General features: G+C 43.3%; 1 protein-coding gene across 2 annotated transcripts in view; it reads left to right on the forward strand.

Annotated features, from left to right (window-relative positions):
• The window catches only part of RNF145 (ring finger protein 145), a 40,411-nt gene extending 22,838 nt beyond the window's left edge, over positions 1–17,573 (forward strand). For both annotated transcript variants that reach the window (XM_010719014.3, XM_019620434.2), the window contains 8 exons: positions 1,131–1,222; positions 5,360–5,595; positions 8,486–8,661; positions 10,590–10,730; positions 11,951–12,133; positions 13,974–14,121; positions 14,818–15,174; positions 16,314–17,573. In XM_010719014.3, the coding sequence (XP_010717316.1) occupies positions 1,131–1,222; positions 5,360–5,595; positions 8,486–8,661; positions 10,590–10,730; positions 11,951–12,133; positions 13,974–14,121; positions 14,818–15,174; positions 16,314–16,742 (1,762 nt within the window). In that variant the 3' untranslated portion in view covers positions 16,743–17,573. The remainder of the gene's footprint in view (positions 1–1,130; positions 1,223–5,359; positions 5,596–8,485; positions 8,662–10,589; positions 10,731–11,950; positions 12,134–13,973; positions 14,122–14,817; positions 15,175–16,313) is intronic.
• The last annotated feature ends 8,628 nt before the right edge of the window (positions 17,574–26,201 follow it).

The following is a 26,201-nucleotide window of genomic DNA, read 5'->3' on the forward strand; positions in this document are numbered from 1 at the left end:
TGAAGCTCCCTGCTGCTCGAGCAAATACTCTGCTGGCTCCGTGCGGGGTCAGATTGAGCGTGTCTGCCCAGCATTCCTGTGGCTGCAGCCAAATAGGAGTGACTGGATGGGGTTAGCAGAGGCTGTGGGGCCTCAGGAGTTGGTGGTGTGTAACAGAGGTGCGGCAGCAGCCATGTGGGGAGTGCAGAAGAGAGAGCTGGAGCTCTGGATGCAAAGGGTCACGAGTGTCGCCTGCTGTCCCATGGCAGGGGATTAACGAGCCACTGGAGAATTACTGCTGTGCTGTTCCAGGATTATCTTCAGAAAGTGCAAAGTGTTTGCTCTTCATATGAAGTTCATATTTGATTTACTTTGCTGTTACGTAGGTTAGCCCACTTACAGTGGAGCTGATGGGTGATTGCCAGCAGCAGGGAGAATACCAGCTTTCCATAGGATTCTTACTTCTTTCTTTCATTGCCTGAGCTCATCTTCCTAGTCCACCTTATCTCAGAGAAAAGTTACAAATGTTCTGTCTGGTTCTCATACTGTCTTACTGTAGTGCTCCATCAGTTCGAGGGCATCCTGTTGGTCCCCCTGAGCTTCCCAGGGTGCAGCTCAGTTTTTAAATCCTGTTGGTTGAAGGGATTATGAGGCAGCCCTGCCCCGACTCTTCCATGCCTGTCACTGTTCTTCATAGCTAATTTTGAATTCGGTGCAAAGAGATTATTTGGTGCAAAACATTTTGTGCCTTTAATTGGAGGACCTTTCCACATGATTCTAGTGGGGGAAAAAAAAACATAATTAGGAAAAAAACCACTTAAGTTTCCTTATTAAAAATGAAATGATGCTTAAGAGGCTTTGTCAGTAAGCAGTTTCAGGCCATGCAGAAGAGCAGCTTGGGTGTCCCAGAGGACTTTTACAGCTGTGACAGTGGGTCTAATTACAGATGATTTGCCTGTTGCTGAAGTCATGCTCCAGTTAGATCCTTCGATCAGTGAGGCTGCCATAACAGCCATGCTAATATTGCTTTTTGAAATTTACTTAATTGTCTGTAACGTACACTGAAGTTAGATCTGTGTGGATGAGTAAATTGCATCTTGTCTGATCAGAAGGATCTTAATACATACATTGTGTTGTTTTTTTTTTTTTAGGGATTACGTGAGAAGTGAATTAGAATCAGGATATGAAGGGCCGATGTACGTGGAGCCTCTCTCAATGAATCGTTTCATGACTGCATTAGTAGGTAAGTGACTGAAATATTTGTGATGCAGGAGAGAGTTCTGCCTAATCCTCTTCATTGAAACCTAGGCACGTTTTGCCTCTTGTTTTCAAATTTCTCTATCACTTTTGGTAGCTGTGATCCTCCTTAATACGCAGGAGTCCTGTGTGTGTCCTACCTGACTCTCCATATTCCACTGAATTACCAATGTTCCCTTATTTACAGCATTGAAGTATTTTCTAGATCTCTTTGGGGATTTTTAAAATTTAATGGTAGGTTCAAATGCTTGAGATTCATAAGGGTATCTTAATCTATCAGGCTGTTGTAAAGATGCAGTTTGTTGCAGTTCATGCTTGTTTATGACCTATGGAACTGAAATTAAAAGTGTGTTATAATTTGGTGGAGTAGGACGAGTGGTTGGTGAGTATGTGCTTGTAGAAGCACTTTGAATTCATGCCTGGATTTGAGTGAAAACTTCACAATAAACAGTTCTTGTAGGAGGTGATTTACCACAGTAGGCAGCACAGGAGGTATTCTTAAAAGAAAATTTTGAGTTTTGTCTCTGCATCCCTGTCTACCCCTGTGAAAGCATCGAAGCATGAGGAATGCGGGGAGAGAGATTCAAGGATCTCATATGCAGTTCAGTTTGTAGTGGTTGGTTGGTCACTTACTGACAGCATATAGTTGCTCTCAAGAAATAGTGCTAATATGCTTTAGTGCTTCTGTGTTTACCAGTTCTAGAATTGTGCTTCTTAATTGTAGCATTCTGTCTCTGTGTTCTTTTCAGACTCGCAGTCCGATTCAGAATGATTGGATTGTCTTGGATGGGAAGCACTGTAGAAATTTCAGTAGTAACATTTGTAATGCTTTTGTCTTTGAAGTGGTTGTGCAAGCATTTATTCTGTATTGTCTTTATAGATGAGCATTACATACTCTGAGAAAAAAGGAGAAAAACAAGTGAAATAGATTTCTGGATGTGTGCATGGAAAGCAGGCAGCTTCTTTATTTTCCAACCTAGTTCCAGGGATATTTCTAGTTAAAGCATTAAGGACTAACAACACAAAACTACATTTAGATTATTTTATTAATGGATAAGATGACTCTTTTTTCCTAAAAATCTCAGAGAAATGATGAAGAATTGGGCTTTTTATGCTTCTTTTTACCATTCCCTCCCAAATGAACTTTGGAAGAGAATAAATTCAGCATTAAGAATGCTGTGCCATACCATATGCTCTGCTGAGAGGATATTGGAATACACATGTACCATGTGTATTTTAGATATAAGCCAAACAAACTCGGAAGAGAAATCTTCCCTAATTCCTTTCACTAAGGTCTATGGTTTTCATCAGATTATTGACAGATTTAGTGAGCCATGCACTGTTGGCAAAACTCAGCTGCTTTCTGTTTGCTTGCAGCTGCTGTGGAAAGATTTAAATGGGTTTATTTACTTCTTACAGTATGTTAGGTCTACCTGAATATCTACATCTCCTATGTGCCCGCATCTTCACTTCTAAGTGTGACATTTGTCCTTGCTTTTAACATTTTCGTAGAAACATCATTGGTATTTTCTGAGGAAAGGAAATCTTCTTTTGAGGTTATTTCTTCTCTCTTCTGATTTCTAGGTGTGCTAAATTTACTGTCTTATCATAGGACATCAAGGTACAGCTAAATCCATTAGTATGTTTCAATGAGGAAAAATCTGTAATTAGTTCTTTGACTCTCTCTTAGATGCAGTGCAGAGTTCCATGATAAAGCAGAATCCCTTGGAGCTTCACAAAGCAGCAGGCAGAAAGAGGTCAGGAAGCATTATGCCATTCTGTGACATATAGACAGAAACTAATTCAAGAGTCAAACCCATCAGTATCCCATGTTGTATCACTCAGTTTTAATATGGATTAAAAATAAGAGATGAAGGCAACTTTGTTTTTGTCCAGTATAGTTTTTTGTTGTACTGGGTGGCAGGCTAGAGTGTCTGATTATTGTAATTGTATTTCAGAAGTAGCTGTGCCTATAGTAACAAATATGTGCATGTTAATGCCCTCATTATTAGTTCTCCATGTTCTTCTAAAGACAACACGAAAGTGTAATTTTTATCTTGATGGCAATTGGTTGGTCTTTGGGAAAGAAACAATCATGATGCTGATAGAGCTCTGTTACCTAAAAGCTGTGGTCACAATAAAGGGGTTGATGTACAATGCACCGCTTGGGTCACAGATTTAATCTTTGTTAATGCCTTTATTCATGAGTGCCTTTTGTCATTCACAGTCAGTTCTTTCCCCAGATCTAGCTCAGTCCAATGACTGTTAAATAGGGTTACCAATATGCTCTGAAGTGCTGGATGGAAGGAAGAAATGCCTTTGAACTGTCTCTTGGATGAGTGTGTCACCCTGTGAGGATGTCAGCTGTGGATGTTAAAAGCTGCGTGGCTTTGGAAGTAGTGCTACTGTGGAGTCTTGGTTTTTCTTGGTTCTCATTGCTCAGTAGTGGGAGCGTTTAGTAACTTTAAGGCATCTTGCTTTTTGCCAAGCACTTAATGTCATAATCAGGAAATTTGTTAACATCAGCTTTTTAAAATAGGGGATGAAATGGAGAGTTCCCTTCTAAATGTGGTTTGAACAGCAACAGAACCACATGGGCTCAGTTACTGCACATTTTCCATTAGCTTACTGCTTGAGAGTCCTTGGCTATATTTAATGTATTTGTGGAGGTTTGGGGAGGGGACAAGAATGGGCAGGAACTTAAAGCAATAGATTTCTTCCTCGTTGCCTTATTCCCCAGCAAAGGAGCCGCAAGTCTTGCAGGAACATTCCAGATTTACTGTCGCTGGCTGTGCTTTTCAATCCACAGCATCTAAGATTGCAGAGTGGACTGTTCCATTGGATTTGCTAGTCTTAGCAGACAGTTTGAGCATTAAGTTTCTTTTGGTGATTTGATATGAGTTCCAAGCTGATTCCTTCTGACTGAAACTGCAAACTGTAGCTGATGTCTCACTATTTACAGCCCTTCTTAGAAATATATGATGGTATGCAACACAAAAAGACTGTCCTGAACAAAGAGGTGGCTGCCCCAGTTAAAGATGGCAAGTATGTGCTTGTCCCTGCAAGCTTCACTCTCATTTCAGGCCGCTTCTGAGAACTGATTAAATGCAGACTGCAGGAAGGAGATCAGGGCCTCCACGTGTTTAATTTGCTGGTGTACAGTTCTCCTTCCCATGGCAAGTAACTTCCAATCAGTATATAAGCTGAAAAGGTGGAAAACAACACCCAGCAGGGATGATGAGCATACACAGCTTGTTAGGAAGGAAACAGGTGTTGGTGTTTATCAGATGAGAGTAGAATCAGAGGTCCTATTTTATGACTGGAGAAGCCCAGTTTCTTTCTTACCCAGATGATGTTCATTTGTCTCCATGCTGCTTCGTCTGAGACAAAGGGTACAAGTTCCAGTGATTGTAATGGGAGACTTAAACTGGAATGGTCTGCTGAAGAAATGCTGCCTTCCAGATCTCTGGGTGTGTAGAAAAGATGTCCCTGTGCCCTGCCAACTGCTTAAGAGAATTTAGTTGTTAATTATCTGTCACTTGCAAGGTTCAGTGATAATTCTGAGCAACTGCCCCGGAGCATTATGAAGTTATTGAAATCTCAGCTGCTGACCTGGCTGTCTCTTGTTATTCTTGGTTGGTAATTCCTCTTGACAGTGTAAATATTGCTGTTCTAAAAGCCATTTGGGACCTGTGATTACTTTTTTTTTAATAGATCAGGATGAATAGTCTTATGGCTGGGCTTCAGAAATGCTGCTGCTGTGCTCACCCATACAGGTTGAACTGGGTATGTGGAAACCAGAGGGATGAGTTGCCCAGTTATCCTCTGTGTGATTTTTTTTTTTTCCTGGGGCTTCATATTAATTTGAACATGATTCTGGATGTGCTTTGGGCTTGCATTTTGCTAATCTGCAAAGCGCTCGCTTGGCGTAGTTTAAAAATGATAAGTTTTGTGACCTAGCAAACAATGCAGAGGAGATCGGTTTCATAACAGATATGTCCCAGTTAGAGCTGTCGTAATATGCTGGTTGTTGATAACTGTGTTATGGAAAGATAACGAATTAAAATACGTTTCTCCTGAAGGGGATAATCAGCTTGATTATAAAAGACTGTCGCGTTTTCAGGTCAGCTGGTGGTGTGTACGCTCTGCTCCTGCGTCATGAAAACAAAACAGATCTGGCTCTTCTCTGCTCACATGCTCCCTCTCCTGGCACGGCTCTGCCTGGTCCCGTTGGAAACCATTGTCATCATCAACAAATTTGCCATGATTTTCACTGGTTTGGAAGTTCTCTACTTTCTGGGATCAAATCTCCTGGTGCCCTATAACTTGGCAAAATCTGCATACAGAGAGCTTGTCCAGGTAAGACAGAGTTGGGACAATTTTATTCTCCTGGGCGTGAGCATTTTTGCAGGAAAGAAGTAATAAGTAGTTTGACTGTTTTCTGTGCATCTATTCTTGTGTGTGAGCTCATATTTTCTTAGTAAGCCAATTGTGTTCCTATCCATAGCATCATCTTTCTTTAATTTAGGGTAGCTTACTGTTTGTATGAGTGAGCAGTTGAGGCATTAGACTGAATTATACTGGCTAGTTGAGCAGATTGACTTTACTTGGGTTTTACTTAGTCCTTTCCAAATCCAGGCTAAAAGACAGGGTTGTGGTAGGATGGAATTTATCTAGAGCCTTATTAAGTGTGCATGGTATTCCCATGCATTAATTACAGTAGCTGTTCATTTCAAGAAATGCCTTCTGTAAGAAAAAAGGTTTATAATCATAGTAATAATTAATTGGGAGTAAGAGTAAAGCTGATTTTGACTGTAACTTAGACTGTGATGTGAAAGGTTGAAAAGTCTGTGGTATTTTCTTCAGAAAAGCAGCATTTCTGAGAGTTCTAACAGGAGTTACCAGAAACAGGGAAGGCTGATCTGACACACATCCCTTTGGTTAACGCTTCGGCATCCAAAAAATGCATTTAATATGAGAAACTGCTTTATTAATGCTACAGAAAGATTATGCCTCATGTTATTTATATAAAAACAAAATACGAGTACATATCCTTCTGTATATATCAGTATAAAATTGATTCTTGTTTAATTCTGACGGACCTACCAGTTCTCTTCTCACCACTTGCTGGAGTTTTTTCAAAGCAAGCCTTTGGTTTTCTGCCTTTTGCTTCTTCGTTCTGGAAGCAGCCTAAAAACTAACTTGTTAAGCTCTTTCAGAACCATCTTTAAAGCTCTTCTTTGCTGTCATATGTCATATACAAATCAGAACTTGGCAGCAGTGGGTTTCTGGCATGCCAAAGTCTCAGCCTGTCATGTTGATCAGTATTGTCTAATTGTTTATTTTTATGTAATTGGTCTTAGGAGCAAGATTATCCTTCTTTGCTTGTACAGCACTTAGCATGCTCTGATCTTGTTCACAACTAGATTGTAGATTTACTGATTAAAACAAGTTCAGGAGCTGATTGGCAAAGCCTCAATATCCATGTATTCCAGCAAGAAGATGAAAATCATGCTTACCACTTTCTTTACGAGAGAGAGCAGAACTATTTGGGATAAAACACGCTCCTCTTCTGTACTGTTTGAAGACTTGAAACAGGGTAGAACCAGCACCTCCATTTTTGATGTGCATGAACACCTGCAGAGTTTAGCTTCCTGGTGTCAAATTGAAATCTGATGTGGATCTGATTCATTTATCTGTTGTTCTGTTAGGCACTAAGTATAAAAGACATAAATGTCATATGAAGATTTCAGCTGCAGATAAGATTGGGAGTGAAATAGTTGTCGTCTTACTTGCTCAGAATTGTATTGTAAGTGCAGCTGCTTTACAAGTCTCCTCATCTTTAGGATGCCCTACCTTGTGTGGTAGATAGCTGTCAGTGATGCCTTTGTCCTGGTATTAGTGACTTCACTGCTGTTGTAGGCTGAAATTGATTGCTGTTTCGATATCAGTGGTAGAACTCGGTGTATGTTAGGATGTTCAGCACTGTATTTCTTGAACGTAGGAGATAGCCCTATCCAGTGGACCAAGGCAGTTTTCTGCATATGTGTGTAGTTCATCCTGTGTCTGGTGATGTAATTTAAAAGCAGGTCCTGAAGGGTGGTTGCCTACTTGCAGCAGAAGATGCCAGAAATGCCTCGTGGTTATTAATCTACATTATAAGCACAGATGACCTGTCTCCAACATGATGGAGTGCTGTACCAGGAGCTGCACAGGATTGCATGACTTGGTGCCAGGCCAAGGGAGTCTCCTGTGGGCAGATTCAGTTCCTTGACAAGTGTGCACAAAGCTAAAAGCAGGAGCTTGTCACCAAGTCCCTGCCAGCACCACACTGTTTGTCCATCAGGCACAGTCCATACTGCAGCAGGTCCTATGAACCTAACATCCCTCACACTTTTCATGAAACATTGTAGACAACTCTTGAGCATTTTGTTGAAATAACAACTATTCCATGCATTTGCTAGCCTTATAGATTTTACATCACTGTGGGAAGCAGGGAAGCAGATAAGGAAATAGCTGTTATGAGTGGTTTCCTTTTGATCCTTTCTGTTAAGTTCAGCTGTATAAAGTTCCAGCTTCCAGAGAATGAATGTGTTATAACTTAGTCGTTGCAATGCAAAAGATGTAACTGAACTTCAGAGTCCTCTGAAATAGCTTTTAACCATGAACTTCAGAACTCTTGGTTGACTGGAAGCAGTCAGAATTTTCATACCTGTTCATCTGGAGATATTTAAATATAAAATGCCTGAGGTTTTCAGTGTTCCCTTTAAAACAGATCAGCAGAGCAGATTTACTGCTGAAGTGCTGAAGTGCTCTGGCTCATATTTCATTATCTAGTGTGTGTGGTGAGTTGGCAGTAGCTATTGAGAAAAAAGCATTGCTCTGACATGAGCTGGGAAAACAGTCTGAGAGGGTTGTGTGTGAGCCAGAGGTGTGCATCCTTCCCAAGAAAGGGCAACAAACAGCAGCTCCAAGGCAGTTATCCACAGGAAGGGGGCATTTCTGGTGGTTTGGTGTGCAATAGGGTATTTCTCCTTACCCGGGTAAGGCAGTTGATCAGTAGTTTGTCACTGCTGACTGTGGGCTTTTCCCTTGTCAGGCTGTGGCTTGACCTCGTTTTTTGCTTTGGGGTGGCTAAGGCAGTGTGCACTGCCCTTAGTTTTATTGTGCCTATATTGTTGAACAGCCTTTTGTTATAGACCATAAATGATGTGAACCAATAATAATGTTTTTCTTCTGTCTTGCCCAGGTGGTGGAAGTGTATGGTCTGCTGGCTCTGGGGATGTCACTGTGGAACCAGCTGGTGGTCCCTGTTCTTTTCATGGTGTTCTGGTTGGTCTTATTTGCTCTCCAGATCTATTCCTATTTCAGTACCCGGGACCAGCCAGCCTCGAGAGAGAGGCTTCTCTTCCTCTTCTTGACGAGGTAAGTAACTAGTCTGTACATAGCTGTTTTTATGTTTTGAGTATGCTCTGAAACATCTCTTTTAGAGACTGTGTAAGTAGATGGGCTTTACTGCATTGGATGTCCAGCAAATACCTCTCCTTACTGTGGAGACAATGCATGCTTCCCATGTGAAGCTTCAGAGGCATCTGTTATGTTTAGGACATACAATGTTAGTAAAACTGGGGGAGAGTTCCCAAAGAAAGCAGAAAATTCCTTTGATGAGGACATAAGAAGAGCACACCTCTTACCTTTTCTATAAAACTGGGGGTGATGTCTGTTCTTACTGGAGTGGAAGGTTCTGGCATGTGTATTTGCTGTTTGAAAAAAAAAAAAATCAGTATGTTTTGTTGTCCTTGATGTTCCTCTGAAAATATTTTCCTTGATGATATAACTGCTGTGATTCTTTTATATGCTTTGTAGAGTTTAGCTCTTCGGGACAGTTTATAAACTCGTGCTTAATACATAAACATAACAATCTGAGCTCTTCAGGCTTTTCTGAGAGCTCTTAAGCTCCTATGGGACCCTTGAATGGAACATCATGTGGAAATAAGTTTAAGAAGGATAGTAAAATTACTCTGGAGGGGAAAAAAAATGATTGATCATTATCAAAATGGCCAAGATTCTTATTTTCTGGTAAACAAAACTCAGAGTTCCTCAAACTCTGCAGAAATATTGTATTTGAATATCTATTTCTCACTGCCTTGACTGGCAGGAACACTTGAAAGCTTTATCAGCCCTGCTCAGGTTAGTAAATAGACAGAACTGGAAGGCTTACCAAAAGCTCTGCAAATAGTGTATGTAAACACTTCAAAATGCACTGTTATGAACTGCTGTCAAAGGAGATCTCCAGTTCAAGTAGTCACTAAAACAAAGTAAGCATCTCTTGGCTGTGCTTTGCTTATTTTTGAAGGATATTTTTCCTCAAAGCACTTTTGTCTTTTCAAACTGCTGGACTGGTTCAAGCCTTGGTTGGTTAATTAGTGTGACACATTTTTGACCGCCATAATTTCTCTCATAAAAGATTTCTATCCTGGTGAACAAGCTAAGATCTTTTTATTATTATTATTATTTTTTAATGAATGGAGGTGTTGATGTGCTGTTACCTGGGGTTGTGCATTTGGGGAGTTCCAGGTGTGCAATCCCTGGCTGACAGCTCTTCGTTGAGTGTTGGGACACGTGGTGTTCTGTACTGTGCTCTCTGTGCTCTGGCAGCTGCATTTCTTAGGAGCCCAAATGTACCTTGAGGCTTGGGCTTCTCCAAATAATGCGATGCCAGGATCAATAAAAGAGCAGCCCTGAGGTAAGGGAGCTGAAGGAATTCTGCTACTCTTGGTATTACTGGATGTACTCAGAAGTCTCAGAATTTGGTACCTTACTGTTGTAGCAAAATAAAGGAAAAACCCAGCTGAGAGAATGTTTTTCCTTGTCCTGCTGCTTCTGACACGACCCTTTGAAAGATGACTGTTGCCTGTGGACAACAGTGGAAAAGTCTGGTCATCCAACAGTGTTTATCACTTCGACGTTTGCTTGCACTATTGCAGATCTGGGTGGAAAGTGTCTGAAGTGAATCCATCTGCTTTAACTCTGCTTGTGGTAGCTGTTTGAAATTTCTGCAAACAGCCCAGGTGCACCGGGGCTCAGCTGCCTTCTGGCTGTGGAAGCCCTGTGCAGGCAGGGCACAGTGCCACCGTGTGGCACAGCGGTGTTGAAGGACTGGAGGGAGCAGTACAAGACAAGGCTCCAACCTGAAAGCTCTGCTGACTGCTGTAGTACCTTTTAATACTTCCATTAAGCTAGACCAACTGTGCTTTCAGAACACCTTTAAGAGATCGAGGGGAGAGCTCATCACACTGCTTTTAATTGATGATACTTTTCATTTTGTCTTTTTCCCCCCTCTCTCCTCCCAGTATTGCAGAATGCTGTAGCACTCCATACTCGCTCCTGGGTTTGGTCTTCACTGTCTCCTTTGTTGCTCTGGGAGTTCTGACTCTCTGCAAGTTTTACTTGCAGGGCTACCGAGCATTCATGAATGATCCTGCTATGAATAGGTAAGTGTGTCATAGTGCCTGGGATCTAAAGTGAGAAAGACAAAAAGGTGTACAAATAGAATTGATATAGAGTTGTGGGGATTTTTTGTTTTATAACTTAAGAGCACTTGGCTATCCTTGATAGGCTTTCTGTACACCAATCTTTATGTACATTGGAAGGATTTGAGGTAAAAATACAGCCTATCACAGACTTCTTTGGAGATGGTTTATTTCTGTAACATATTCAGGGCTGTTATGTGGGATTTAAAATTCCACAGTTTGATTATCTTAGTACCTTCATTAATATGAGTCACTGGAAAATTTTCACTTGCTTGCATGATATAAGCACTTCACATTTACATTTTCTCATTTACCCTGTAGTCATTACTAATCTTAGAGTCTTAAATCAAAACATTGTATGACTTGTCTATAAAGAACTATGGGAAATAACCAAAATATAAGAACTGACTTTCTCCTAACGCTCTTAACTTTTCAACTATGAGGTTGGGATCCTGTGTAAAGATCCATGTTTTTCAGTTATTCCAACTTTAGCTCAGAACTAAAGTTCAGATGGTATGCAAAAGAATGGTTTACATTTTCAGTTCCAAAGTGATAACAAGTATGGGTTGGACTTGCCCAGGAGTACTGTGCATGAAAGCATCTTTTAGGGAAGCATGCAGTTCTAGGTGGTCTGTACTGTGATTGCTCCCTGTAGGTTGCTGAAATGTGCTTCCTGGAGATCGTCTACTGATTTTCCTGAACTTAGGGTTGGTGGGGTGATAAATTGAGGAGGTTTCACCAGGACCAAAAGACAGACAAGTGATGATGTGTAAATGTAACAGGTGGAGAGGGTCTTTGTGGTAATCCAGGATTGAAACTGGCTGGTACCTAGCTTGTAGACCTACCAGTGCTGCTTTGGGCTTGTGTAGGCAATGCTGAGGCTGATGGATTCATCCTTTAAGACCACCTCTGGGTCCATCAAGTTTTGGGGGAACTATCAGTGGTGTCTGATGGGCTGGGTGCAGCCCATGTGCTGCTAATTCCAAACTTCCAGTTCTTCAGTGTTCCTATCTGGTTAAAGCCTAAACAGTTACATCAATAACAGCAAAATAATAATAATGTAGCAATTGCAGGATTCTAGAAGAAACAACTTATTTTTGGGTATTTCTGGATACGTTTTTGAACCAACAATGTCACAGAAACATGTGGTTGATCTTTTTCTTGGTTGCATTGGTCTGCAGGGGAATGACTGAAGGAGTCACACTTCTGATCCTGGCTGTGCAAACAGGTTTGATTGAACTCCAAGTTGTGCATCGGGCGTTCCTGCTCAGTATTATCCTTTTCATTGTGGTGGCATCCATACTGCAGTCCATGCTGGAAATTGCTGATCCTATTGTCCTGGCATTGGGAGCATCAAGAGACAAGTAAGAGACTGGTTTCCTAAACTGAAAGTTACTCAGTATTAGTTTAGGGGATAATAAATTAATCATTAATGGCCTGATTGGGATTTTTAGTAGCTTATAAAACTATCACATCTTTTCTGTTTTCAGATTTCTAGCTTAAATTCTCTAGTTTTTCTCTCTCCATACTGCTCCTTCACATACACACAGTAATGCTTTTCAGCACTTTGGATGCTGGCAAATGAAGGTGATTTGGGTCACCTGCTCCTGCTCAGGAGTGTGTCCATCCAGCCTGCATAAGCTCGTGCTGCTCAGCAGCTGTTGGCTGCCCACTCTTCAGCACTGCAGAAGTTACTCCCTCTAGCAAGACTGTGCTTTCAGTTAAACAAATCCAGGACTCCAAAGCCTGTGCTTTCTTCCCACTGCTCCATTCTGTGGATTTTGCTGACCTTCCTCTGCAGTTGAGTAGGATTCCCTCTCATGCAGTGATCTCAGATTGTTATTGAGGATGTATCTAGAGATGACCTCGTGTTAGAGATTCTAAAACCCGTATTTTTCTGACACGGTGACCCCAAAATAATAGGATTTATTGGCAGGGAATAAGATGTGGAAGGCTTACATTAGTGTACCAGATGTTTTGATTGTGTGGGATTGTTGTTAATTCAGTTTGTGTTTTGAAGAGCTTTATTAGTATCTGGTTTTTTATATTCTGTTTGTGTTTGCATCTTTGTTAGTTGCTTGTGTTTTTTCCTTTTTCATAGCCTGTAAGTAAGGAAGTAAAAGAGAATGTTTATTTATGTGCAGAGAGTTTGTATAGCTTAGAGGCTACTTGTAGCCACTGTCCTGCAGCAATGTTAACTTTAAAATATACTAACAGAGAGAGTAGAGCTGGGATATGAGCATCTGCCCAGCTTAAACAAGCAGCCTGTGGTGACTGCAGTTTTGATCTCTCACCTGCCAAATGCCTCTGGCAGTTCTAAATTGACTCAGATCAAGATCTTCTCCAGCTCTCCCTCTTTCCCTTGCCCACAGACAGAGAATTACAAACCTAAGGGTAACATTCTGATGTTTTCTCAGAACCTGGCTAATTTAACCTGACTGAATTAACTACTGTCTCGCTCTCCCAGTGTTCCCAGTTTCTCGATACCTCATTCCCAGAGTTAAATGAAGTTAAAATACAACCTGAGTAGCGTGTAGGGGTAGCACAGTAATTATAGGAGATGCTCTGAAAGCCTTTGCAAATGGTTGAGTGTAGGAAGTTGATGATGTATTTATGTTGGGAGAGATTGGAAAGAAGTGATAAAGAGGATTAATACATATATCTGCCTCTTCTTCCTCAAATTCCAGTAATTGGGCAATATACTTCTGAAGGCAGTAGGATTAAGTCTGATGGTGAGAAGAAACACCTTTGCCTCGAGTTTGTTAGCAAAAAGACATAGAAGCACTGTAATAAATAAATAATTTGGGAGAACTCTATTTATATTGGAAGGTGTATAAACAATTATAAACATATTTAAGTTTTATTTAGTGGACTTTCTTTTGAGACATCTAGTACTTAATTTCTCTAACCTCTGACTTGGCCCAGTAGGACAATTACTGTAGATGATTTTTTGTCCATAATTTTGTATTTGTGTTAAAACAGCAAAGATCAGCTAAGAGGGAACTCTTTGGAGTGTGTGTGTTGTTAGCAGGCATGCTGGGCATGAGACTGTGCCCAAGTAACATAAAAACTCCCTTTAAGAAGTTAAAGCCTCAAGCAAACATCTAATGTGCTTACATCCAGGGGTGAGCCTGTTCTTATTCTGGTACTCACATCTGACTTAAAAGAAGAAAAAAAAATGAAAACCCATTGTGTTGTTTGCAGGAGTCTGTGGAAGCACTTCCGAGCAGTCAGCCTCTGTTTGTTCTTACTTGTGTTCCCTGCGTACATGGCCTACATGATATGTCAGTTCTTCCACATGGATTTCTGGCTGCTGATCATTATCTCCAGCAGTATTTTAACCTCTCTTCAGGTAAGAATGTTAGTCCTGCAGTAACGGAATCACTGCCTTAACTGTGATCCTGTCTCTCTAGGAGAGAAAATGCATAATCAGAATAGAACGGGGCTGACAAAAGGGCTGAAGTACAAGAGATGATATAAAATTTATCCTGTATCTGTGGCTAAGAAATTCCTAAGGGTTGGCTGAGAACATAGATGAGTGGAGGCCTGTTTTGAATTGTAAAACCAGGAGGCTTCTGAGGACATAAGAATCACAATAAAATCACAATAAAAAACTCAACGTTTCCCAGAGCACTCATTTGTATATTGTGTAGCGATGGTTATTTAAAAGTAATTTGCTGCCTAAGACACAGTACTGTAAATACTGGAAGTGTTTCACACTATGAGTATTATTGTTATAAGATTTTCTTGTAATTAATTTATAAAATTGTCCCTCATGATGCTTAACGTTTTTTGTTTAATCAATTCAGCTGTGCTTTGGGCTCAGGGAAATACTTAGAAGGGGAAGCACATGAGAGCAAGAGCAAATGCTTTATGAGAAAAAATGGCTTTTGTTTGTCTTGAAGTTCAGCATCAGTTTTGCTGCTTTGGGACCTGCCTGCCCTCAGTCTGATTTGGGAGCACTGTATGTGCAGAGCTCCACGGGTCATGCTGAATTACCCACGTTCAGGATTGCATGCTAAGCTAATGGTCTTGCACTGTGTTACAGGTGCTTGGGACACTCTTCATTTATGTTTTGTTTATGGTAGAAGAGTTCAGAAAAGAACCAGTTGAAAATATGGACGATGTGATTTATTATGTAAACGGCACGTACCGGCTGCTGGAATTCCTTGTTGCTCTCTGTGTGGTGGCATATGGTGTCTCAGAAACTGTCTTTGGTGAATGGACTGTTATGGGTTCTGTGATCATCTTCATTCACTCCTACTACAACGTGTGGTTGCGGGCCCAACTGGGGTGGAAAAGCTTCCTTCTTCGTAGAGATGCTGTGAATAAGATCAAGTCACTGCCCACTGCCACAAAAGAACAGCTGGAGCAGCACAACGATATCTGTGCCATCTGCTACCAGGTAAGAATAGAAGGATCAAAATGCTGACTTGAATTTAAATACCTCTGGACTGTCTGTTGTGTTTGGTCCACAGCTAATAACATAGGTTACTTGAATTGTGTTTAATGACTAACATTTGTGCTTAATAAATTACTTGGATTATCCAGTTCTCTGTTTTGTCTAAACTGATTTAGAGTTTTGGCACTGAGGGTTTTTTAATGTATAAAAATTAATTTGGGTATGTTTAAACTTTCTATTTTTTTCTCTAGTTATGCAACAAACCATGTCCTTGAGGTTCTTTGAAACTCTCACGTTTGTGTTGAGCTGCTCTCAGTAGCAATAGCAAGTGTGTGCCCTTTCTTCATTAGTGAAAGGTTCTGTTACTGAAAGGCAGTGTGTACCCAAGTAGCTGATTTCTTATTCATCCGTAGAAGCAGCTCAGTCTCTGCAGACACTGCTACTTCCACTTCATGTGCAATGTCAGTTTTATAACAGAAACTTAATTATCCAAAGGTTATGGGTCTGTCTAATGTAAGACAGCCAAAGTAAGGACCTTAGAAATGAATGCTGAAAGTAATATCTTTATCACACCTCCAGCTCCAGAGTCTTTTTCTCTTGGATACAAATAGTAGCTATATATGACAATGAAAGAACTACCCTAGGTTTAGTAGGGTGCAGTTGGATTGATTCCAAACTTGAATACAAATTATTTCAAGAGTGTAACTACCACTGCCAGATTGAATGGCAATGTTTAAAACACCAGAGAGGTGACATGCGAATCTCTTTTCTGAGAGCATTATTTAATTTGTTTGTTACATCTGTAAGTTTGCTGGTTTTCACTTGCATGGTTTTCTTAAGCCAACTAATTCAGCAACTCTGATCTTACAAATCCTTTTATTTAAGTGTAATAATACTTTGTAAACAAGGTTTTTGCATCATTTCTAATCCATGTGTTATAAACAGTCCGCCCTGGCACGTAGTTGATGTGTGTGTGTGAATTTGAATGTGGGAGCTTTGTGGGTATGAACAAGAAACGTTCTACTTGCCTGGGGACTGCTTCTGTCTCCTCTGTGACTGCTGCTCCCATGAGATGAAGTAGGACATGTGCAGGGTGAGAGGAATGGGCCTGCCAATAATCTTTTTGTGTGTGTGTCTTCCAGGACATGAAAACAGCTGTGATCACACCATGTAGCCATTTTTTTCATGCGGGCTGTCTGAAGAAATGGCTGTACGTGCAAGAAACCTGCCCTCTGTGCCACTGCCAGCTTAAGAGCCCTTCACAGCTACAAGGACTGGGGCCAGAGCCAGTTCAACAGCCAAATCCTGGTGCAGAGCAAAACGTCAGACCTGGAGATGAGGCTGAGCCCCCCGGCACTAAGCAAAACAGTGGACCAAATACAGAAGACAGCCCCAGTCAGAGTGATGGACAGGACAGCCTGGAGGCCTCTGCTGAGACGGAGGGATTCCAGGGCGTGGAAAAGGGCACGAGCCCATGTGAGGCCAGCCAGGGAGCAGCGTGTGCTGCAGAACTCGTGGCAGCCCCAGAGGGGTGCCCCACTCGAGACCTGAGGGTTAGCATCCAGCTCTAAGGTGACAAAGGATGGTATGGGAACGAACACATTTCAGAAATCCTAGTTTGACTCAGAAGAAAACCTATCCTTCCACATCAGGAAAGTTTAGCTGTTAATGCTGGTCAAAATGTAATATCCTATGCTGATTTTCGTGGGCTGCTTGGTAGCGGTAACTGAGATGTAGTAGAAATGACTCCAGAAGCTCTCTGAACTGTGGGCATAGGAAGGATGTCTGAAAATAAATTTAAGCTAAAGAGTGTTTTCAAGACATAGATAAGGGATGAGAAGCACAGGAGGTCTGTGGGAAGTCGCAGACAGACAGACAAAGTGCTGGCTTTTGTTTTCTTGGTGAGGAAGGCATCGAATGCTGCATGTCCCAGCGTCCCAGAGAGGTGTTAAATGCAGTGAGTTGCTGGTCTCTGGCTGAGGTGCAGCTCTGGTTACTGACAATTTTTTTTATGGCACGTAAGCAAAAATCAAAGATACAGCGGCAGTGATTGTACTAGAAGATGGAAGCACTCTAAAAACGTCATGTATATGCTTTGGGTGTTCTTGGTTGGGCAACTGCATTTTAAGTCATGTAATCTATAGTGACTCTTGACTTTTATGATGGAGTCTTCAATATTTTGATGTATATGAAACTTTTGCTAATAATGGGCACAGTCTGGGCTGCATGAAGTAAACTAAAACTCTAATGAACGCTTTGGCCTCCGCTACCACGTGCAGGAGGAAAGTGGGATGAGTTTTAGGGCACGGATAGAGGCCTTGCAATACTGTGCTGTGTAATGTTTAATTCTTGCAGCTGAATTAAAACAGTATTAAACTCTGGCGATATTTGCACTTTGGGAATGAGTACATTATTGTGTATGATCAGACTCCGCAAATGCCACTTCTAAAGCTGTTAATAGGTTTGCACCTTTTTTTCTTTGACAAGGACATGTCCGTACTTAAATTTTTACATTCATCATGGCTTCAAGTAGAACTAGGAACTGGGTGGGGAAATAGATGGGAGTAGGGGGGCAGGCAATTTTTTTATGTGAATTTTGATATGAAGAGAAATTAGTCACTTATTTATACGATAGGCTTGACTCAAGTGTTTTTCAAAGTCGGTATTCCTAATGTGAAATGTGATACTATTTTATTTTTAGTAGTAAATTTGGATGTAGACTGACAGACATAGCTGAATGTCTTAATAAATTACATTTGAAGATTTTTACACCTGGTTATGTGATTCTTATACTGGAATTCCAAGAAGGAGAGGCTTTTCTGGAATAGTAGCTCTCCATAACCTGTGGAGATCAGTGGAACTTCTGATGTTCTTTCTCCCCCTCCTTTTCATTTGTGTGTGTTGTGGTCCCTCCTGGCTAGAGGTGGGTCTGGTCCTTTAAAGCATTTGCTTACAAATCTTAGCTGGTATGGAACAGTAGCAGAATGCTAAGGCACATTTGTTCCTGGAGGCCATGTAGGCTGCTTACTGCTTCTGAGACCTGTGCAAAACCTGTTTTTTGCTCACCTGATGGGATGGGAGTGTCACTTGCATCATCTTGTGATTCTGTATCTCAGTTGCTTCCTTGCATCTGGTTTAGAATTTAAGTTTGCCTTGTGCTTCACCTATCACTGCAAAACTTCTGATAAAAGCTCATAGTGTTGGCAAGGAAAAATGATGAGAACGTTTTTCTTCAATTCTTCCTTTTCACTACTGCAGCGATCTGAGTCCTCCTGTTCCTCAGCCTAGCTGATCTCCTGGCAAAGAACACTAACTTCTACCTTAAATTATTCATTGCTAATTGGTAATGCAAAAGCTAGAGGAAAGAACTATGGATTTACATCAGCATTGGTAAGAGGTGAATGTACCTGGATATGCTTGTTAAGAATCAACAGGCCTACAGTGGATTCAACAAAAGCATTGTGCCAGGATTGTCAGAACCACAACTGTGGCACTGGAAAGTAGCCTGAATGACCAGGAAGGCATGTGTTGTCTCATAGGAGAAATGATGCCACAGAGCTACCACTGGGGCAAACCAAACCCAAATGTTCCCTGGAGAACTGCTCGGCAGTAATATCAGCTCAACCAGAAAGTGCAGAGGGTGTTCATTTCTTTCCCCCCACCCCCAACTCAGAAATGCTGCTCTTGACCAATCTAAGTGCACAGCTCAGTTAGCTCTAGAAATAACTTAGAAATCAGCTTGCAAAGAGTGGGAGTGGGTGGGGAAAAAAGTACTGATAAGCCAAGCAAGCTTACAGATCAGGAAGTGCAAGCATGAAGAGAGAACAGCCAAAACTCAAGTTGGTCCTTGCAGAAGAAGTAATGTGTGCAACTTTGTAAGAGGAGAAAAGAAAGAAGGCTAAGGAGGAACAGAGTGGGAAGGAATGAAATGAGCCCCATCTTGATGCTCTGTAGAGCACCTGGGCAAACACTCCTGACCTCTGAGGTACTTTGGTGCAGTGCTGCTTCTTGGACAGCATTTGCTTGATTTGATTTTCTTTACAGCTGTGCATAAGCTGAAGGGTGTAACTGTAGGCTTACAATTGCCATCTTGTGGCCCTCCTGATGGTGGTGTGATGGACAAACATTTGGGCTTCAAAAAATGCTTCCAGCAAGGTGATGTCATGGGAACAGCTGGGGATTTCTTGGCTGGTCGGTGGAGCACTGCTCTCACGGTGCCATACTGTGTTCAGATCTCTTGGAGTATCCCAGCTCTGCTGATATGTGGAGTTATTGCTCTGGGCACGGGGAAATGTATTGAAATGTATTTGCAGAAGGTGAGATGGCTCCATGAGAGGAGCAAACAAGTCAAGGAATTGTCACTGAAAGCTGTGGTGTGAATGGCAGAGCTCCCACATCCCTCAGCTGCTGGTGATCTTGCAGCAGAAGAGTCCATTTCCTTCCTCATCCCTGGAGAAGCCCTTCATTTCATGCCAAGGCAGAAAGATCTTGAAATGCAGGTTTTTCAGAGTGGGAAATCCCTCTTCATTCCAAGTAACCTTCCCTGATTCATTTTACATTCAATTTCTATTTCTAAGATACCTCAGCCCTTTTCCTAAAGGAGTCCAAAGTTTGGACTCAAAGTATCTGAAGCTTTGAAAACAAACTTGTAGCAATTTACCTGGTTGGTGGGGAAGGTTAAGGAGATTTGATTTCGTTTGGTTCATTTCATTATCTCCATCTAATAAGATACAAGATACCCAACAAAGTTCATATGTGTCTAAAATAAAAATGTTTGGGAAGTAGAACTGATTGTCTCACACAGTGAGGAAGGCGCTCAGGACAAAAGTTGGAGTGAAGCTGGTGTTGCTGGGCTTGGTTCAGGTCAGGAGAGCACCAGCAGGAGGGTTGGCAGCAGGGGATGCATTGCAGCACAGCCTCAGTCTGTGGGCTGGAGGTTCTGAGAATGAATGGTCGATGAAGCACTGCTGGTTTGTGCTGCTGTGTGAAGGTCTGTGGAGGCCTCTGACCTCACTGCACACAAACGTTGGTGGGAAGGCCAATAAATACCTTTCTCTCTTCTCCCCTTGACTTCTCTTGCAATGGTGAAGGTGCTGTTAATTCCATTTTGAGCTCAGTCTTTCTTAGCGTTGCAACAATAAGGTGAAAAATTAGCTGGTTTTTGTGTGTGTGTGTGTGTGTGTGATATTTAACTTCAATCTCATTAAAGATATCATGGTTTGCTTACCACTACCCCCTCCTGAGGTTTTTTTTTTCTTCTTTTTTTTCCTGACAATGCCTGTTTTTCCTTTTTTGCTGTGGCTATTTAACTTCTCATCGCCTTCCCAGAGCCCAAGGAGCCTTCTCTGCTGGGTGTGACACTGCTGGCCATGCCTGGGGACACCCAGTGCCAACATGGATGGACTCCGGTGGGCAAATTCCATGTGTTTTCATTAAGGGATTTGTCACGTAGCTGCTGAACCATTCAGCCCATGTATTCTGTGGCTCTGGGATGGTGATATTGTCCTGAAAGCGAACACCAGCTGGTTTTTGGAGAAATAGGTGGAGCGTGGGATGCTGAGGCCTCTACAGCTTGGAGTAAGTTTATCAATAATATATTAAGTATATCATGTCTACACACACACAAACCTAAAGATGACTGTCTTTGATTAAAAAGACAGGCTGGAAAAGAAAACAGTTTGCATGCATAAGCAACCAACCAAAATAAAATAATAATATATAAAAGCCCTTAGCATTGCAAGTAATTAGGCACGACTTTCCCAGTGCTTTGCTGCTTCCTGGAGGCTGTAATCCACATCCTTAAGTAAATCTGTGTTAGCTGAGAGAGTTTCAGCCACCAGCAGCCCAAGAGCAGAAGGGCTGCAAAGTTTTGCAGCAACAGATGAGACAAGTCTGGGACTGGGAAATGGGTAAATGAGTTAAATCATAGGAATTTAAAATGTAAAATGGGCTTAATTGGATAAAAATAATCAACTGTGAATAGATATTTGCTATTTATAAAAGAAATGATACACGCTCCCTTAATTGACCATAGTCTGAATTTTCATTGAATTGTTTGCTGCTTGCTTGAGGAAAAAATGCAAGCTGGAATGCAGGGGGATTAAGTTTTATTTATTTTCCTTGCTAAGAGCCACATAGTGCAATTTAAAAGGAAATGTCCTTGAAAGACAGATTCCTCCATGCAATGATTCAACCCTTGTTTGTTTTCTGGTGGAAATTAATTTCTCAAAGGCCTTCCAAGTTAGAAAGGGTGTGCTGGTAAGTGAAGGAAAATGAGAAATTGGAAACAAGATGCACCTTAGCAGGCTGCAGGATGAAATCTTTGTGTGTGCAAGGGAGTTTTGGATACAGCTGATCCTGTAGGTTGGAAATATCCTTCCTTTGCACAGGTGGACAGAAGTGACCTGCAGGAGGAGCCCAAACTGATGTGTTGAGTTTTGCTGGGATTCCTAGCTGCTCTTTGGGCTCTGATAAGTAAGTAAGGAGGTGCAACCACGTGTGTCAGCTCCCTGCTGAGCTCAGCACTGAAGGTGCTGGTTTGGCTGACTTTTGCTGTGGAATGTGCCAATGGGAATGGACTAAAGTGGCTCAAAGTGTTCTGTGGGAGCTCAACCTGCACGCCTTTCTCCCACCAGGTTGGATTAAGTCGGGTCTGATGAGTTCTGGGTGTTCTTCCAAAGGTTTGGAGCTGGAGAGAACAATTATGGGCAGCCACCTTTTCCCTTGGTGTGGATGAGGGATGTAAGCTGAGCCATGAGTGCTGCCTGGTGGTGTTGGGCTGCTGGGTTCCTCCCACCAGGACGGCTGCTGGCAAACAATGCAGGTCCTACTTAGAGCTTAAAGGAGCTCACAAGCAGGAGGGGGACCAGCTTTTTTGAGTAGGTAGTGATAGTACAAGGGGGAATGGTTTTAAATTGAAAGAGGAGAGATTTATGTGAGATGTCAGAGGGAAATTCTTTACTTAGCTGCCCAGAGCTGTGGGTGCCCCATCCCTGCAGGTCCCCAAGGCCAGGTGGGATGGGGCCCTGCACAGCCTGAGCTGGTGGGGGCAGCCAGCACAGGGCAGGGGATGGGGCCAGGTGGGCTTTAAGGTCCCTTCCAATCCAACCAGCTGTGATTTCATTAGCTGGGTCTGTCTGCACCGATGCCAGTGCAAGCTTCACCAAAGCCTAACAGTCTGCAAACCGCTTTCCAGAGGGCTTAGTTTCCCTTTTTTAATCACAGATCTGGCCGGGATGGACAGGGGGATGGAGGTGGGAGGCAGAGGTGTGTATTTATGTGTGTGTGGTTAAGGAGGCGCAGCGCGGTGCCACAGCGGCGGCCACGGCGGGGCAGTGCGGCTCCGTGCACGGCAGTGCGGCAACGGCGGGGGGTGGAACGGGAGAAAGGGGAAACATTTAAACAAACAAATGAAAACAACAACAAAAAAAGGGGGAGGGAAAGAAGACGAAGTTAGCAAAAATAAAAAGAAAGCCAACCTGCAAATATAATGCACCACCTATGTTCCAAGTGAAGCTCAGCTCCAGTGCAGTCCTTGAGGTTGTGATGCTGTGCTAACCCTGCTCTCAGCTCCTTGCATGCAGTATCTGCATACAGTATCTTTTGCCTTCTTGCATAAATACTTTAATTGCTAATTTGCTGGTGTCACTTAGCTCAGCTTTGGCATTTATCACTTGAATTTAAACTTGTTAAAACTGACAATTTTCTTGGATGCCTGTGTTTAAAAAATTAAAAGGGAAAAGCTCATTATTAAGTTGTTATAGGTAATTATTTTGTAACTGGTGTGGAAACGGTCATTTCTGCAGCCTTAACAAATCACTGAATCGTAGAACAGTTTGAGTTGGAAGGGACCTCAAGGACCATCTGGTCCAACCCCCTGCACTGAACAGGGACACCCACAGCTCCATCAGTGCTCAGAGCCCCTCCAGGCTGACCTTTGGTGTCTGCAGGGATGGGGCACCATCATCTCTCTGGGCAGCCTGTGCCACTGCCTCTCTACACTTATTGTAAAGAACTTCTTCCTTATGTCCATTCTACCTCTCCCTTCTGTTAGCTTGGAACCATTTCCCTCTGTCTCACCCAGCAGTGCAGTGCAGAGGTGCTCTGTTTGTGGTAACGCACTCTCATCAGAGATGTCATTCCCCAAAGGGACGCTTTGATTTTCAATGTGACACCCAGGTAAGCGATGCTGGCACGGCACCCCCCGTCCTTCCCCAGTTTCTCAGCATCCCTGCGGTTGGATTTACACCGCGGTGAAGTCAGCCCCTCCCCGCTCCCAGCAGATGGCTCTCACGCTTCTTCCATTTCCCTCAGCAGGGCTGAGCAGCTCCGCTAGCTGAGTTTACGTGGGATGTGAGTTTTCCCATCGCTTTACTTTGGGGACGTGCGGCGTGGACCCCTGGGGCAATGCTGGCACCTCCAGCTTCCCCTGCCCTTTGCATTCTGCCCCTGCTGATTGGGTCAGCCCCAAAGATGAGGCGATGGAGGGCTGTGGACGGGCACAGCTCAGGGCCAAGCAGTGTTGTGGGGTGGCCCTGCGGACCTGTAGCTGCACTGATGGCCATCCCTGCCCAGCTCCAACAGTGCTGCACATCCAATGCTTTGTGCTTTCTCAGGGGCGAGGACTGAAGGTGCTGAATTAGGCACTAACTTATTTTTCTGTTGGACCACTGTTTGACTCAAGAAAATAAGAAAGGACTATTACCAACTTCTGACCCGTTGCTTTGACATTTGAGTTTCAGCTTGCTTAGCGTCATAATATTGAGAAATTCAAACAGCTTTCCAGCTTGCAAAATTATGAATGCCTCCATTTGGCACTGGAAGAAACCAGTCCTGCATCCTGGATTTCCTTACGTTTGCTTTTTCCCCAGCACGCCAGGGTCGTTTTCCCTTTGAGAACAATGCAGGGCTTGGCTCCCCACGCTGTGCCTTGGCTGCAGCGGCTCAGTGCGGTGCAGGGCAGGTTGGTTCATCCCCAAGAAAGCTCTGCCAGACACCAGGACTGTACAGCTCTCCCAGCTGCACGCCCTGCCCTGGGCTGCAGAGGGGCCCTCGCTCTGCACTGCTGCATCTTTGATGGGCTGGAGCTGTTGAAGGGCTTTTCTACTGATAAATGAATGAAAACCCGTATTTTCATCTCATGTCATCAAACATTCATCAGATACTCCTGGTCAATACTGACAGAGCTAGATTTGAACTGGCGACCCAGCAGTAAAAGGCCCCATTAGCAGTTTCCCTGAACCGTCAAGCCAACGCGTAGCACGAACTAAATGCCGTGGGGATTTGTGCCACAGGTAAAAGCAGGTTCTGTCTGATTTCTGTTTACTAATGACTGTGTTACCAAAGCGTTTTGAAGGGGTTCATGCTTTCATATAATCCAGAAATAGGAAGAGCAGCACTGCCTGCACCCATCTCCCCACGTAGGGCAGTGCTGTGTGAACCCAACCTGCTCACATACACGGATGGGGAAGAGCCCCCCTGAGCCCTGGGACCCAACAACATCCTCGAGTAGCACTGCGGGACCATCCTGTGCCAGGCCTGTGATGTGTTGGTGCTCCCTGCAGGCAGGCAGGCTGCTTTGCCTCCCATTGCTGCTCTGTTCTTTCACCAGCAATTTTTATACCCCGGTTCTTTCTCTCTTTACAGAATCATTTGAAGAAATAATGTGTGGGGGGAAAAAAAAATATTACCTCCGGCAGATGTGTTATAATGGCTCTTGTGCTGACAGCCCTTTGGGAACGGTGGCAGCAGCAGGATAAGTATATATGACATCTTTGTAGTGATAAAGAAACAAATAAATGTTCCCATTAACACTCCATCAGGTCAACAGCTATTCCAGACCGACGTGATGCGAGAGGGACCGGCCTGATTCATATCACCTCAGACACGCTTCTCTCGCAGCATCTCCTACACAGAGCAGAGGTCCTGTTGGAGCCAGGTGGAGCCATTAAAGGAGCTGTGAACTTTTTACAAGTTGCCTGAAGTGCCCTGGCCTGAATCCAGCCCTGGTGTTGTTGCTGCGTCTGTTTCGCAGTTCCTCCATCACACCCCGACAATGGCTCTGTGTCAGCACTGCAGGAAGTCGTTCCTCCAGGTTTGCAGCACGTTTCGGGAGGTGGCTGCCGCTTCCTGAGCCCCGCAGTGAGATGAGTGGGGTGTGAGCCTCGCTGTGACCGTCTGCTTGGGAAGCATGAGCAGCATTCGTGTGTCATCCACAGTGTGTGTGTGTGTGTGTGTGTGAAACAAATGTGCAGATGCTGCTCAGGCTGGCTGCCCTTCTATGGAAGACACAGGGAGCTGTGCTTGGATGGGGACTGCGATGCCCCAATCCCTGTGCAGGTGCACAGGTAGTGAAGGGCACTTCCCTGGAGTTTCCTATTCAGCAGGGTGTTTCAGTCCACTTTCCCTCTGATGAGATGCCCCATGTTAGTTAGAAGGGCTGTGGCTAACACGCTGTTCCTAGTGGAAATGATGCTCTCTCCCCATGCTGGGGTCACTCTGATTGTCGCTGTCCCAGAACTGTAACTGCTTTTGCTCACAGGCTGAATGTTTTGCACAAGAGATCCTGAGAAGGAACACGGGAGATGCGGCGGGATGCATTCACTCTGCACAGAGGGATCCCTCATTCTGAACAAGGCAGAGCCTGAACTTGAACTGCAGGTTGTCCAAAGCTCAGGAGAGTATGTAAAAAAGTGAGTTCTTCTTTGTATATTAAACTCTTTTCTAACCAAAGTGCTGCTATGCTGTGTTCTGGCAAAGTCCCATTGGCTGTGGGTCTGCACCCAGCTCCAGCCACATCTGAGCCCCAGTGACGAGCTTCATTCCACTTCTGCTGAAATCATAGAGCCTTCTGGAGTTCTTCCCAGAGAAAACAGAATGGTCAGCAGCCAGACCCTGAGCAGTCAAGTCCCAGAAATAATTAATACGGCCAACCTGACAAGCGTCTCTCATAGCTGCGCTCCCTCACCCGTAGGGCCGCGCTCATCCCGCGGGACCGGGGCGGGCGGTACCCGGCGTGGCCGCCAGGTGGC

Source organism: Meleagris gallopavo, chromosome 15 (assembly GCF_000146605.3).
Source record: "Meleagris gallopavo isolate NT-WF06-2002-E0010 breed Aviagen turkey brand Nicholas breeding stock chromosome 15, Turkey_5.1, whole genome shotgun sequence".
Classification (NCBI taxonomy): domain Eukaryota; kingdom Metazoa; phylum Chordata; class Aves; order Galliformes; family Phasianidae; genus Meleagris; species Meleagris gallopavo.